This window comes from Trichogramma pretiosum, unplaced genomic scaffold (genome assembly GCF_000599845.2).
Source record: "Trichogramma pretiosum strain Unisexual culture from Peru unplaced genomic scaffold, Tpre_2.0 scaffold35, whole genome shotgun sequence".
Lineage (NCBI taxonomy): Eukaryota > Metazoa > Arthropoda > Insecta > Hymenoptera > Trichogrammatidae > Trichogramma > Trichogramma pretiosum.
The window spans coordinates 1,545,967-1,562,187 of NW_019640943.1; the positions used below are offsets into that span (position 1 = coordinate 1,545,967).

At 36.9% G+C, this 16,221-nt stretch overlaps 1 protein-coding gene across 3 annotated transcripts in view; it reads right to left on the reverse strand.

Annotated features, from left to right (window-relative positions):
- Positions 1 to 2,349: 2,349 nt before the first annotated feature.
- Positions 2,350 to 16,221, reverse strand: part of LOC106653399 (lateral signaling target protein 2 homolog) — a 77,834-nt gene continuing 63,962 nt past the window's right edge. For all 3 annotated transcript variants that reach the window (XM_023457926.1, XM_023457927.1, XM_014372810.2), the window contains one exon: positions 2,350 to 2,701. In XM_023457926.1, coding sequence (XP_023313694.1) covers positions 2,439 to 2,701 — 263 coding nt within the window. In that variant the 3' untranslated portion in view covers positions 2,350 to 2,438. The remainder of the gene's footprint in view (positions 2,702 to 16,221) is intronic.

Genomic DNA, 16,221 nt, shown 5'->3' on the forward strand with positions numbered 1-16,221 from the left:
ACCGCCATATCTCGATTTTTGAAATTTTCAATAATTTTTTCTGAAGGCCTGAAGCACTCAAAAAATCTGAAAAAATTCAAGGTTGTTTGGATTGTGGAAAAGTATTTTTATGAATTTTTTCAGATTTTTTAATTGCTTCAGGCCTTCAGAAAAAATATAGATCGAAAATGGACGTTTATACCGGAAGTGGGGGGTAGGAGGGGGGAGGGGGTCTAAAAATTTTTTTTCGAGACCTTTTTACCATGTACTATAACATACTAAAAGCGCGTCAAGATCGGTGACATACGTGCGCACGGTTTTGTAAAAAAGTATTATTTTGACCCATTATTATACGAGCTTCGCGTCGCTCGCGCTCGACGATAATTGTCAAATCCAATTACAGTTCTATGTCTGCGTGCGTTTCGATACATAAATCACTCTCCCTCTCTCGGTCGAGCTTAATTGAAATATTTATATCGCGTGTATGTGTGTATGTGTGTACGTATACCTGTATACGATAGCCAATGTATCGAGAGAGGAAGAAAGGCCGTCCGGACTAATTATACGCGCGTTTCGATTTATATGCATTATATACCGAGCGATAATAAAAAAATATCGACTTTAATTATTTCCCATTATAAAACGAGGTAGTAATGCAATAAAATATATAAAAAAGCTCGCCAACGGATTCCCCGATGTTTTATAATATCCGATTGAGATCTTCCAACCGTAATGGAGTCTCGTTCGGGAGAAAACAAAGGGATAAAACTTTTCTCCGCTCTCTCCTCAGAGAGAGAGAGAGATAGAGAGAGAGAACTCCAATGGGTTAACCTATTCAATTCCCTGAACGGAAATTCTCGGCTTCTTTCTAGGAGGTGTAGAGGGTGCGGAGAGAGGGAGCGAGGTAAAGGATAGAGGTCAATTTTCCTCGCTTTAGCCAATTCTTTCCGTTGGGCTCTATATATGTATTATACGGCGGAACTTCCATAAGAATTACCGCGTCTCTCGCCTCCTATATCCCTTTTATCCGCACGGCGCGCGCGAGCTCATTCGATTTATATATGTGGCGCTCAAAGTTCCCGCAGTTACGTATATTACTATACACCTTTGTGCGCTTTTATTTGTGTATATGCTTTATATACGCCGCATTTGCCATTTTGGATTTTCGATGGTTATATATATTATATATAAAATCCTTCCTTCAGCCCCGGGGATTTATAATCGTGAGGCACGAAAGCTCTCTCTCTCTCTCTCTCTCTCCCGGTCGTCGCCGGGCGCCGAAGGAAATAATTCACATTACACAAGCTCCGAGCATAAAGCAGCCCCGCAAGCTCATTTTCGCAACGGAGCGCACATCCTCGAGGAATATATACATGTAGGTGCAGGGAACAACCACTTCCTGCAGCTGCGGGTGTAAGTGCATTACGTACGTAGCCTGGCGCACAGCCTCGGCGGCCTATCTACTCATTTAGCCAATAAAAAGCTTCATAAAGCCCCGAGCTCGTAAACTCATCCAGGCGCTCTCGTACGCGTATATATAAAATATATATAGCGAAAATAATACTCGCGCGTGTGTGCAATAATAAACGAAACAAGCTCTATCTCAACATTTACATTGCCGTATATATATAAAATGTCTCGCGAGCGAGCTCGACGTTATAATACATAACGCAAGAGAGCTGCAGCGCGCCGAGAAGAGAGAGAGAGAGGATTATTTCGCTTTAAAGCGCTTATCCAAACACAAACGGGCGCGACGTTGCCTAAGCGTAAAAGAGCTCTCTTGCTGCACACTCGAGTAGCGGTGCAGCGAGTAATGGTCAATTCGCCGCTGGGGTAAACTTTTCGAAACGAAAAATCCATATATGCCCGCCGTCGCTACGCTACATAAAGCCATGTATATACGCAGTTTTGACGATCGTTGCAGCGGCGGTAGAGAAGAAACGATGAAATGTCACGTATGATACTTACTCGTGTGCATGTGTATATGAGCGAAAGAGATTGACGGCGTAGCTACGATGACGAGAGCTTGTAATATAATAATAAGAGATAAAAAGAGAGAGACGATTATTTGCGTTGTTTTCACTGGCAGAGATGCAGAACTGCACGACGAGCCGCGCGACGGCGACGCTGTGGACCTTGTTGATTTTTGCCCGCTGCGAATTCAAGAGAAAGAGAGTGAGAGAGGGTAATAATAATTACTCACTTCTTGTATGCATAATGACATTTTACAACGGCATATAAAATCTATATATTTTTTCGTACTTCGATTCACGTCGACCTCATAATTTTTTTCCTCTTTTCTTTTTCAATATCTTATGTTTGGATAAAACTATATATACAGTGGACTTTGGTTTACAGCTTATACATATATATAAAAATCGACATCCGATCGCCGTAACTTTTTCTCCTCTTCCTCGAGTGTGTATATTTTTCATATAAAAAGGAAACTCGTGTCGCGATCACAGCACCGAGACGTACGGATTTTTTTTACTCTGCAACGACGTCGACGACGACGACGACGCGGCAGCAGCAGCAGCTGCAGCTTCGGCAGTTGACGTCGCAGAAGTATTGACGGTGGTAGCGTTGGTGGCATCTGTCGCTGACGAGCTCGGCGATCCACGGATACTCTGAACGATTTGATTGAGGCAATCCAAGCTACTGCCCGAGGAGGAGCCCGGCTGATCGCCGCTCGAGGATCCGTCGATGCCCCCACGATCGTATCCTGCAGCAAAGAAAAGAAAAGAAACGTAAAGTTGTGTGATATATATCGAGAAAAGTCAAAATTACGTTGCGAGTTGAAAAATGAATACACTACTATGGTGCCGCGTTCTTTTTTGATTAAATTTTTTTACTTCGTTGTATCGTGGATCTTTATTTTCATCTTTTTTTATTTTACAGAAAAGCCGTAAACGAGGCAACGTATATATGAAAAGTAATAAATTTTTCGACCTTCTCCCCCCCGTCCGTCAACTCGGTTTACGTATTATACGCTTTTATACTTTTTGTCGCATGTGCCACCGCTACACGGCTCTCGAGAGGCAGCAACAAAAAAATATAGTTAAAAATACGATACGAATCTCGTTAAATATTCAGATTGCACGAGGCTGCTGCGAGGAGAGCTTTCACGATATATAAAAGTGGTAAATTACTGCCAAGGCACGCAGATCGCTCGCCTCGTTATCGTGTACATAAAAACAATTTCCCCGCGCTCCATCCCAGCAGTGCCATGTATACCTAATTTTTCCTCCGCGTCGGCACAACGTGTGTGCGTGTGTGTGACCCATATCTCGAATGTGCCAGAGAGAGAAAGAGAGAGCCTAGAGCCATCAGCCGCATTACAACCATTCCATTTTTTCCTCTCTCTCTCTCGGTCTTTCTTTCCCCATATTCGACCACCTACTCGACCAGCGAGAGCGTACATAATATTTCACAAACGTTGCGGGCCATGCCAAATTTTCCCCGCGCGCGCGAAAAACTCCGGCGAGGGCAGAGGGAGGGGGGGGGGGGNGGGGGGGGGGGGGGGGGGGGGAGAACTTCGATGTTCTGTAGCCGCCGCCGCCGAGCGCAGTGATTAATGCCTTTCGTTATTTTTCATGCGTATAAATCTTCCCTGACTCTGCAAACATACACACATACATACATACACGGACGATGCGCTAGAGAGAGCGAGAGAGATTTTCAAGCCTGCCATGCCTGCACCACACACACACACATATATACACAAACGCTATTTTCGGGTAAAACGGGGTACATAACGAGATCACGCAGGCAGAAATGCAGCCGAAGATACCGCGGCTTTTAATTCTGACCGATCGCTTTTTCGCGGAATACGCGACGCGATTGAAATATGCGGCTGAATTTTTGCGTGCATGTGTGTGTGTGTGTCTGTAATACATGGCTGTTGACAGGCTCTCTCGCGATACTCGCGCGCTGGTATAACAGCGATGATTTTTTTTTTGTTTCGGTTTCGACGTCGGTTTACATATATCTACGCGCGCGTGTAACGATTCAATACGTGCATTTCGAGCTTTGATGAACCTCTGAATACGAAAAGTTACATGCGCACACAACGATTTTCCGACGGATTTTCAATCAATTTTAACGGAAACTTTACATTTTCATCAATTGTTATTTAGAGAGAGAGAAAGGGAAGCGAACGGCCGCACACAGAGTATAAGAGACCTCCCACGAATGTGTGTGTGTACTTTATTTCCGTACCATTAATTCTATACATTCATCCTGCGTGATGAGACTATATCGGAGAGAAAGTTTTCCGCTGTATACGCATCTGCAAATACACGTCGAAAATTACATAACTCGATCCGAGCTTAACTTTTGAGCTTTCTTCCTGTACGATTGTCGCGCATCCGTATATACGTACCGTAAAGTCCCCTTCCTCCGATTTCCGATACATATCTCTCATTGTACGCTCTCATATCGACGCGGATTATTATGTATACAAGGATTTATATCGGCGCAAGCTTCGAGTACAACAGCTTATAATACGGTATATGTCTCGGTGGTGACCCCAAGCGCGATGTCTCTATATTATACATACAACGAATATATATATGCTGCTATCTTTGCTACTGTGGTCCGAGCTGCTGCTGCTGCCGGTGGCTGCGGCGGCGCGTCGACTCGAGTTTATATATAATGCATGCCGCTATCTGTGAAATATGCGACGTTTTCACGCTTGCCCGACTACGCGCGAATTCGTCACGCGGATTAAGCTCGACTCGGCTATACACTAAGTCATTCCTCGGGAGCTCGAGGGTTGTATTTCTCTCTCTCTCTATCTCTCTTCTCTCTTTCGTGGCGTACTCGACGCTGCCGATGCCCATACACTGCCCGGTCGCGGAGGAGATATTCGTTCGTGTATGGCCGCGCAGTATAGTTCAGGTTTGTATACATACCGAGCTCTCTTTTTGGTCGTGACTGCCGTATACTAAAGCCGTAAGCACGTATCGTGTATTATGAGGAAATCTTCGACGAAATTCGAGATCGAAGTTGCGATTGAAATTATGTAACGTAATGAGTGTCAATAATTTTTTATAGATGCCTTGTCAATCGTGGAAAAATGTGGAAACTATATAAAATGTTGATGAGTACATGTTTTCAATAGTTATTCCGAGTTTTCATAAACATACTGAAATCGTTCGAAGCTTTTATCTTAAGTACGCATTTTTTAGCTTTGGTATAAAATAAGTAGTTAGAGTAGAAAAAAATGTGAGATTGTATATAACTTATGAAAAATGCTAATGCATCATTGAATAAGTATAATTGTTTTGTAATAGACATCGATTAACTGAACATAAAAAAGTTATGAAATGAAAAGGGTATGAAGTCGTTCAAATAATACTTAAATATCGCTCATAAAAACTTGAATTAATGCTATAAATGAGCAACATTTGAAGTATTTTTCGACAAATCATTGGTTGGAAAGTGCTTTGTGTGTCGTTTAATTCAGTGATGAAAAAAACATGTCAACACAGCAAAGGAGGTTAGACCTTACGGGCCTAACCTGCCCGTGTAGTATTGTTATATTTGGTGCATTGGCCATGCACACCGACACCCTCCCAATCCAGTGCTTTGACATTTTTTTACATTACTGAATTAAAAGATACACGCTATAAATATAAAGAATAAAGCGTCGAATAATTTTGCCTTAACGCGATTAAAAAAGAGAAAAAAATTTTTTTCCAAGAGTAAATTCTAATCAACGGGTCATCTCGCTTAAAACATACATCTAAGGCGTTCACTTTAAACCGAAAAATGACGTAAGACTTATGCACGAGGAAACCCTTCAAATGTTACACCTTAATAGTGGTGGGGTCTATAGTGGGGATTCGATAGTATTATACACTGCCATTTATGATGCAGTATTTGTTATGAGTGGCAGGGAGAATTCACAAGGGTGGGATGACGGGAAACTAATGTACTTCGCATCAGAACCTTTTCGATCTCCGCATTGACAAGGTCAACGCTCATCGTGCATAGTTTGCGCACATACGTGAAGTCAGTGCTCACCTAATATTTCAAAGTGATGCTAATTAATTGAGCTACAAATAATAGTGAGATATTTATTCAATGCAGTGTCAAGTTGTATTTCTTTATGAGCCAATTAATTACAAATTATTTTTGTGAGCGATTACAGGTCGTTACTTGGAATCGAAGGATAGTGTCAACTATTTTTGGTGCTTAATTTTAACTGTTTATATTTCTGTCAATCGTGAAAAGTTACAGTACATACAGTACATACAGTGAATACATAATCAAAGAGACAATGGAAAGCCACAGTGACGTAGTTAGGTATAACTTTTATGTGTGTTTTAATGACGATATAATTTTTTAAGAGATCCTTATTAAATTCAATTAATTTATAGAGTAAAAGAAGAGCCGAAAGATACTTGGGCCACAGAAGATCACGATTATGTTCTTGATTTGGTAGACTCTTGCAAAGCAGAAAACTCCGAAATGATGCCTGTTCATAAATTATCGGTAAGCTCAATATTATTTATCAGTGTTATATGAATGCACTATGAGAAAAAAAAACCCAAAATTGTAATTTCAGGCACAACACTCGAACGAGGCTGTGGCGCTACCGAAAAGTTTGCATGAAAATATGATAATAGATTTCGAATGCAAAGATGTTAAACTTGAACAGCTACCTGTATCAACAACCATCTGCAAATCCGAGTATCAAACTTCCCTACCTATTGTAAAAATAGAAAACGATAATCAGAGAGACAATTCGTACGAAAGTATAAACAAGGATGTTGAGTGCAATAATGTTAAGCTTGAGTTAGAATCTCGATCCACAACCATCTGCCAATCTGACATTGAAAATATTCAACCTATTGCGAAAGTAGAAAACGAAAGTCCGACGTATAACATAAATGAAAGTGTATCAATTGATTTTGAGTGCAAAGATTTTAAACTTGAACTGCCGTCTATACCGACGACCATCTGTAAAGCCGAGTATCAAACTTGTCAACCTATCGTAAAAATAGAAAATGAAAATCAGAGAGACGACGCATATGAAAGTATAGATAACGACGTTGGCATTGGAAATATTCAAAGTAGTGTAAAAATAGATAACGAAAATCAAACAGTTAACGTAAATGAAAGTATATCAATTGATTTTGAGTGCAAAGATGTTAAACTTGAGCTGCCATCTACATCAGCGACTATCTGCAAATCAGAAAATCTATCTTGTCTCCCTATTATACAAATAGAAAACGAACATCAGATAAATTATATAAATGAAAGTATAACAATTGATTTTGAGTGCAAAGATGTTAAACTTGAATTGCCATCCCTATCAACTGCCACCTGCAAATCCGAGTATCAAAGTTGTCAAATGCATATGAAAAGAGAGAACGAAAATTTGACCACTTGCATAAATAGTAATAATCCAATGGTGTTGATAAAAAAAGGGTTCAACTACGATGATAATTGTCAATGGAATGTAAAATTCCCATTAAAACTTGCTGAATGTAATAGGATAAAAAGTTTTAAAAAAACTGTTGCAAAAAAATCATCGAACAAGTCAAAAATAAGTCGAAAAATATACAGAGTAAAAGCCAATTTAAAAAGGCGTACAGGCATCGTACTTGAAAAAATCAGACCATACAATAGTAAAATTGGTCAAAAATCATTTGAATGTAAACAAACCCTCAAAAAACTTGCTAACTCCATTAATAAACACCGCACACGCTTTGAATGTGATATTTGTAAAAAATCATTCGAAGAAAAAAATACCCTCAGAACTCACTTATATTCAGTTCATAATCCAAGCACACACTTCGAATGTTACATTTGTCACCAATCATTTGAATACAGATGTCATCTCAAAACTCACATTGATACGATACATAGTCAGAAAAAACCCTTTCAATGTGAAATTTGTCATAAATCATTTGGAACCTCAAACCATCTTAAAAGACACATAAATGCAGTTCATGAACGTAGAAAACCCTTTGAATGTGAGATATGTCAAAAATCATTTGGGCGAAAAAGTCATCTCAAAATTCACATTGATACAGTACATAATCGGAATAAACCCTTTGAATGTGACATTTGTCAAAAATCATTTAGACGAAAATGTCACCTCAAAACTCACATTAGTGCAGCACATAATCAAAACAAACCATTCGAGTGTAAAATTTGTCATAAACTATTTGATACCTCAAGTCATCTCAAAATTCACATTGATACAGTACACAGTCAGAAAAAACCCTTTCAATGTGACATTTGTCAGAAATCATTTGGACATAAAGGACATCTCAAAAGTCACATTATTCTAGTTCATTATCGTAGCAATCCCTTTGAATGTAAAATTTGTCACAAATCATTTGGGCGAAAACATCATCTCAAAACTCACATTGACACAGTACATAGTCAGAATAAACCCTTTCAATGTGAAATTTGTCATAAATCATTTGGAACCTCAAACCATCTTAAACGACACATAAATGCAGTTCATGAACTTAGAAAACCCTTTGAATGTGACATTTGTCACAAATCATTTGGGCGAACAAGTCATCTTAAAATTCACATTGATACAGTACATGAACGTAGAAAACCCTTTGAATGTGAGATTTGTCACAAATCATTTACACAAAAATGTCACCTCAAAACACACATTAATGCAGCACATAATCAAAACAAACCATTCGAGTGTAAAATTTGTCATAGACCATTTGATACCTCAAGTCATCTCAAAATTCACAGTAATAGAGTACACAGTCAGAATAAACCCTTTCAATGTGAAATTTGTCACAAATCATTTGGACATAAAGGACATCTCAAAAGTCACATTATTCTAGTTCACTATCGTAGCAAACCCTTTGAATTTAAAATTTGTCACAAATCATTTGGGCGAAAACATCATCTCAAAACTCACATTGATACAGTACATAGTCAGAATAAACCCTTTCAATGTGAAATTTGTCATAAATCATTTGGAACTTCAATTAAAAGACACATAAATGCAGTTCATGAACTTAGAAAACCCTTTGAATGTGAGATTTGTCACAAATCATTTGGGCGAACAAGTCATCTTAAAATTCACATTGATACAGTACATGAACGTAGAAAACCCTTTGAATGTGAGATTTGTCACAAATCATTTACACAAAAATGTCACCTCAAAACTCACATTAATACAGTACACAATCCGAATAAACCCTTTGAATGTGAAATTTGTCACAAATCATTCGGACAAAGATGTTATCTAAATATTCACATTAATGCAGCACATAATCAAATCAAACCATTCGAGTGTGAAATTTGTCATAAATCATTTAGAACCTCAAGTCATCTCAAAATTCACATTAATACAGTACACAGTCAGAATAAACCCTTTGAATGTGAAATTTGTCGAAAATCATTTGGACAAAAGCGTACCCTCAAAACTCACATTAATACAGTACACAATCCGTGTAAACCCTTTGAATGTGAAATTTGTCATAAATCATTTGGAACCTCAAGTAATCTTAATATTCACAGTAATACAATACACAGTCAGAATAAACCCTTTGAATGTGAGATTTGTCACAAATCATTTGGGCGAAAAAGTCATCTCAAAATTCACATTGATGCAGTACATAATCGGAATAAACCATTTGAATGTGAGATTTGTCACAAATCATTTACACAAAAAAGTCACCTCAAAACGCACATTAATACAGTACACAATCCGAATAAACCCTTTGAATGTGAAATTTGTCACAAATCATTTGGACAAAAGAGTACCCTCAAAACTCACATTAATACAGTACACAGTCCGAATAAACCCTTTGAATGTGAAATTTGTAGAAAATCATTTAGGAAAATGGGTACCCTCAAAACTCACATTAATACAGTACACAATCCAAGTAAACCCTTTGAATGTGTGACATGTCACAAATCATTTGGATACTCAAAAAATCTTAAAAGGCACATAAATGCAGTTCATGAACGTAGAAAACCCTTTGAATGTGAGATTTGTCACAAATTATTTGGACGAAGAAGTCATCTCAAAATTCACATTGATGCAGTACATTTATATAGTAAATAGATCCAAAGAAATCAATAAATATAAAAATTTAGTGCATGATTGTAGCAAATCATTTTCATGATGGTATAAACCATACTTTTTAAGATAATATAAATAAATTTCAAGACCATGGCAAATTATAGAAACTTAAAAAAATTCTTGAGATTGGTGTGGATGTTTTATATGTTAACTTACATGAGTATTGTAATGGTTGAATCTTTTGGCCTTAATATTTTTTCATATTGTAAAAAATCTTTCGAGTGTTCCAATCGACTACATGACTGTGTAAAGCTATGTTCATGCTTACTCAGTAAAAACTAATAAAGTAAATATTTTTTCTTTATTTCGATTTATTTAATTTATTCTAGCTATGAAAAAGTACACTTCATTATTGTGACGATAGATCATCGTTTCAATAGAAGTCCTAAATCCAAAATAATTCCTCAACCATTCATTGTTAATAATGACATTTTACAGAAAAACGTGATTGTTGAACTTTGATGTTTTTCATACTCAGAAACATCAAAATAGTTATGCAAACTAATCCAATCCAATTTTCCATACTTAAAGCATATAACTATGATCTCAATGAACAATTATAAACGTCCATTACGCGAGTCCAACAATAAAAATTCCATTCACGATTTTAGCCTCGATTATTTGTATAAGAGCAGTTTTTTCATATATGTACAACTTTTGTGCGGGGGGTTCTCGTATCTGCCCCAAAATTTAGTATGTTATTTAGGTATGTGAAAATAGCCTTCAGGTAAATTTTTAGCCCTCTAGGGGCCTTAGGGCCCAAATTTGGGCCCCTCGAAGGTCCAAAAATAGCTGTTTTTACCTATTTTTGCGTATTATTCAAATATTTGTAACTCGGGCACCGGTGCATATTTTTTAACTCTGAGGGGCGCATTTTTTAGGTTAAGACATGTACTTTTCGTAAAAAAATTATGTAGAGCTCGATAGACCAACCCCCGGTTATGGGGGGACAATTAAGGGGGATGAAAAATCGCAAAATTGACGTTTTTTAGCTTTTTTTGAATTAATGTAGAAGGCGACTGGATTGACGTATTTACTTTTGCAACGTCTCATTTTAAAGGTATTTTTATTACCTTTAAATTGCCTTGCGCAGAATTAAGATTGGTTCAAAAACGACGGAGATAGAGCTGTTTAAAGGTGTCAACATTATGAAAAAAGGCGTTTTTTCGAGATTTCGATAAGCTGTAACTTTTTTCTAGTAACATGAATCTCTTTGAAATTTTATGTGAAAGTAGTTGATTGCATGTAGTTTGAAGCCATGTAGGTAGGGATCTTGGTATTTGCCTCTATAACCGAAAACGAGACCCCCAAAATCCGGCACTTTAGCCCTTATATAGGCAAAATACATGTTAAATTGGGCGGCAAAACTATTTGGTAACTCCTGAAATTATCGCAAAATAAACATAAAAAAAAAATCAAAAACCCCATATTTAACGTATTTTTCGACGAGGAATCCAATGGTAACCTCGAATTTGACCTTGAACATAACCTCTAAACTATAGCGAACGAAAATTGATTTTTCGCACGGTGACCCCCTTTTTTTATTTCAGATTTGAAAGGAGCGGAAAATTTCATGTTCAAATACATATTTCGTTTTTTTTTTCAAGGTAATTTTAAGGGCCCCACAGATCAAGAATAAACTCTTTGGCTGAGTTTAATATTAGTTTTAATGGAGCCTTCATTTTCAAACTGTGGGGCCCTTAAAATTACCTTGAAAAAAAAAACAAAATATGTAATTGAACGTGAAATTTTTCACTCTTTTCAAATCTGAAATAAAAAAGGGGGTCACCGTGCGAAAAATCAATTTTGGTTCGCTATAGTTTAGAGGTTATGTTCAAGGTCAAATTCGCGGTTACCATTGGATTCCTCGTCGAAAAATACGTTTAATATGGGGTTTTTGATTTTTTTTTTATGTTTATTTTGCGATAATTTCAGGAGTTACCAAATAGTTTTGCCGCCCAATTTAACATGTATTTTGCCTATATAAGGGCTAAAGTGCTGTATTTCGGGGGCCTCGTTTTCGGTTATAGAGGCAAATACCAAGATCCTTACCTACATGGCTTCAAACTACATGTAATCAACTACTTTCACATAAAATTTCAAAGAGATTCATGTTACTAGAAAAAAGTTACAGCTTATCGAAATCTCGAAAAAACGCCTTTTTTCATAATGTTGACACCTTTAAACAGCTCTATCTCCGTCGTTTTTGAACCAATCTTAATTCTGCGCACGGCAATTTAAAGGTAATAAAAATACCTTTAAAATGAGACGTTGCAAAAGTAAATACGTCAATCCAGTCGCCTTCTGCATCAATTCAAAAAAAGCTAAAAAACGTCAATTTTGCGATTTTTCATCCCCCTTCATTGCCCCCCCATAACCGGGGGTTGGTCTATCGAGCTCTACATAATTTTTTTACGAAAAGTACATGTCTTGACCTAAAAAATGCGACCCTCAGAGTTAAAAAATATGCACCGGTGCCCGAGTTACAAATATTTGAATAATACGCAAAAATAGGTAAAAACGGCTATTTTTGGACCTTCGAGGGGCCCAAATTTGGGCCCTAAGGCCCCTAGAGGGCTAAAAATTTACCTGAAGGCTATTTTCACATACCCAAATAACATACTAAATTTTGGGGCAGATCTGAGAACCCCACGCACAAAAGTTGTACATATATGAAAAAACTGCTCATAAATATTCTTAAAATCGCGATATGACTTTGAATCGTGTATCAGCTCAATATTTACTCGAATTCGCGATATGCTATTTTTTTTCATCAACAAATTATACAGACACTTTTTTGTGTCACAAGAAAACTTCCTCATTTTCCTTTCTTTTCTTAAAAAATCATATGAAGTCGTTTTATTCGTCACCTCATATTGGTCGATGAGGAACTGCGCTTCGCTTCATGATTGGTTGAAATGTTTGATCGATCGTTCATATAATTTTTTGTGGGAAAATTAAATGGGGCATTCACTGAAATTTTCATACTCACTTATCATCTTGTCATTTTCATTCAATAAAAAAATAATTATCAAAATTTCAAACTTCGTACAAAAACACTCTCTTTTCACAGGTCGGCTTTAACTGAATAGTCATATATGGGGGAGAACCCCCGTTTATGGCGCACTTAAGGAATTTTCGACTAGTATAAAAAATGTATCATTTGAAACACAATACCCAATATGCCTAATGATAGTTAGAGTTTTTATCTTTGTTTGGATACTTTTATTATTACCAAATAGTAGTTTTCGATACAAGGGCCATAAGTAACACTTTTTGGCACGGCGTAGTTTAGGACCCGAGCGCAGCGAGGGTCCTAATAGCTGGGCCGAAAAGTGTTCCCTATGGCCCGAGTATCGAACAACTGTGCAAAGTTCACATTTATGCCCCCCTTTCCGAGTCATGAGTCGCACTTCTGGTAACGTGAAGTGAGGTTAGCGCACGAGCGTATGCGAGTGTGATGCGAACGCAGCGGTGCCAGAATGTGCGACTTATGCCACCGAAAAGGGTGCCATAAATGTGAACTTATGCCATACAGTGCTATAAAATATAATTTTTTCCCCCCTTCACCAAGCATCGAAAAAATTCTGTCACATGGCTGCGCAAGGCTTGCTATTGCCTTTTGCGGCACACATTATTCCTATTCTGGCGCACAGAATTCTTGCCCAGACTTAACTTATTGAAATAATGTAGTGCAAATCAAATATAATTTGTGAATGAAAATATCAATAATATATAATGAATCAGCCTATTGTTTTGAATCATTAAATAGTTTTATTGAACTTTAATTCCATTCCCAATTTACTCTACTAAACTAGGTTAGGTTTCATAATCATAATATTACAAGAGAAAGGTTGCACTTTTTCATTCGCCGATATTTTTTTGTTAAAGATATTTTTCAATTATTTTTTCCGATAGAGAAGCTTAAAAATGTTTCTAGATTACTAAAATACCATTACTATTTAAAAAAAGAATTTTGAAAGTACTTAACGAAGGGTGCGCCAAATTAGGTGATCGCGCCATAATCGGGCATTCTCCCCTATTTCTGATTAATCAACTTTTTTTATGAATTTCTTAATTATCAATCTTGCATACTATACATTTTAAAATTACCAGTTCTTAATTGTATTTCTTGCATAAAAATTGATACAGAAATAATTTATTGCTCGTGTAAATGCTATCATATTCAAGTCATTTCCATGACCAACATTTGGCGCCTCCTATTCCCTAATACGAAAAAATATTGAACAGTACAAAAGCTCGAGTTCCTCTCTCTTGGTCCTCTCCAATTCGAGTGCTTGCATTGCGTACAGTACGCCTATGTGCGAGCGATTCACATATTCTCCGGAAATGTATTTATAAACTTGTAATAACTTATCCTCGTGTCACGTTTCTAAATATTCAATTTATGAGCAAAATGTCTCCTCTGTGAATTGTATCGATCGGAAATCAAACTCTAATATCATGTCTTACTTTGTATAAGGAGAGAACCGCGATAGATGCCTCAGTGGATTATGCGATGCGCAAAAAAGCTAAATCGCGTAATTTTCAACTCGCTTTACGGACTTGATGGCTCATTTATCTTGGAACAAATATTGATAAGTGATTTCGACGCATTTTTTCCTGAGCTTTCCATTGATTACTTGAGCTTTCTTGGGGGTCTAAATCGAAAGATTTCGCGATTTACTTGTGAATCAACAATAAAAAAAGAGATTTTTTCGATATTGGTAGGTGTTAAAAAGAGAAAGAGCGCAAGGTCGGAAGTTTTTAAGACACCATAAAAAAAAATAAAAAAAGTTTTTTTGTGTATTTTGTCATCATCTTTTCAATGGTGCAATTATGTTTTGGAAAAACTGCTTTTTTGAACCGAAAAATTATCTTTTTCGGTTCATTATTTTATTATTTTCGTTTTATTCGCACGAAGAAATTAAATTAATTTAAATTAACGCTGACTCACGAACCCATTTTTCATTTCATTGGCACTATTACAAAATAATATAAGCGATTCAATCATCAAATCAATGTGTTCAAAACAAAATTATCACTTTCTTAAAGCTAAAATCTTCATCACTTTTTCACGGCTCGCGCTGTTAAAAGACTCGATTTTACGGAAAAATCTCATTTGGTTCAACGTAGTCAATAAAAGTAATTCAAGTTGATGAAATAGATTTGTTAACTCTAGCAATGTCACCTCCGCAAGAAATAAAATTCAATTATAATAAATCGAAGTAAACTCGTTTACTTATGCAAATTTAAAGAAACAAAATTTACAGCTATTTTCATATTTAATTCTCAAGTGAGCTAATTTCTAGAGAATTAACTATGTACGTCTGACGCTTCGCCCCACTGAATCAACACTTTACCTGACCCTGTCATTTAAAAAAAACAAACGTGAAGTGCGAAACGCTGAAATGCTGGGCCCTAAACAGAAAAATGCCGTGCGATCTAAGCACTAAGATGAGCTAGTTACCCTAAACATTCGTTCAGGATTTGCGCATTAGAAGTGGTGGGGCTACCAAAACCTGTCAGATTATAGCACTTCACACTGACACTTCTGGTGAAGTATTTTTGCAGTACAGAAGAGAGAATTCAAAAGCATCGCGAGATGGGAATATATCGTGCTCGGTACGCGGAATCGGCGATCGTCACGTTTCAACGCTCACACATCATACATTACCGGAAGAATTTTGTTTCTTTGCTTTTTTTATTCATCTTGATACGACCAATAGAACCGGAAATCCTCACTTAAAATAATGATGGACCTGAAAGTGAAGCCAATCTATTCGGCCTGTGATTGGTCGAGTTACTTATGCCTTGAGACGAAATGCAATAAAGTGACACCTACAGTCAAAATAGCAACTTTCTTAAAACCCTACTGAAAAATTTCTTGAAAACTTACTGAAAAAGCACGCCTGAATATTATTTAAAAAAAGCTATCTGTTATTGGCCGATCTACTATTTCTATTTACTTTCTATGAGTCTTTTACTATTCTAGATCTTACTATTAGAATTTTCATATTATGTCCGGTTCATTGATGATAATGAGACGAATAAAAAAAGCAAAGAAACAAAATTTTTTTGGCAAACATTGAATAGTTTGGGTTTTATGACCCTATAAGCGATTAATTTGTTTATAAAAAATTTCTCGCCACTTTGAGCGATGA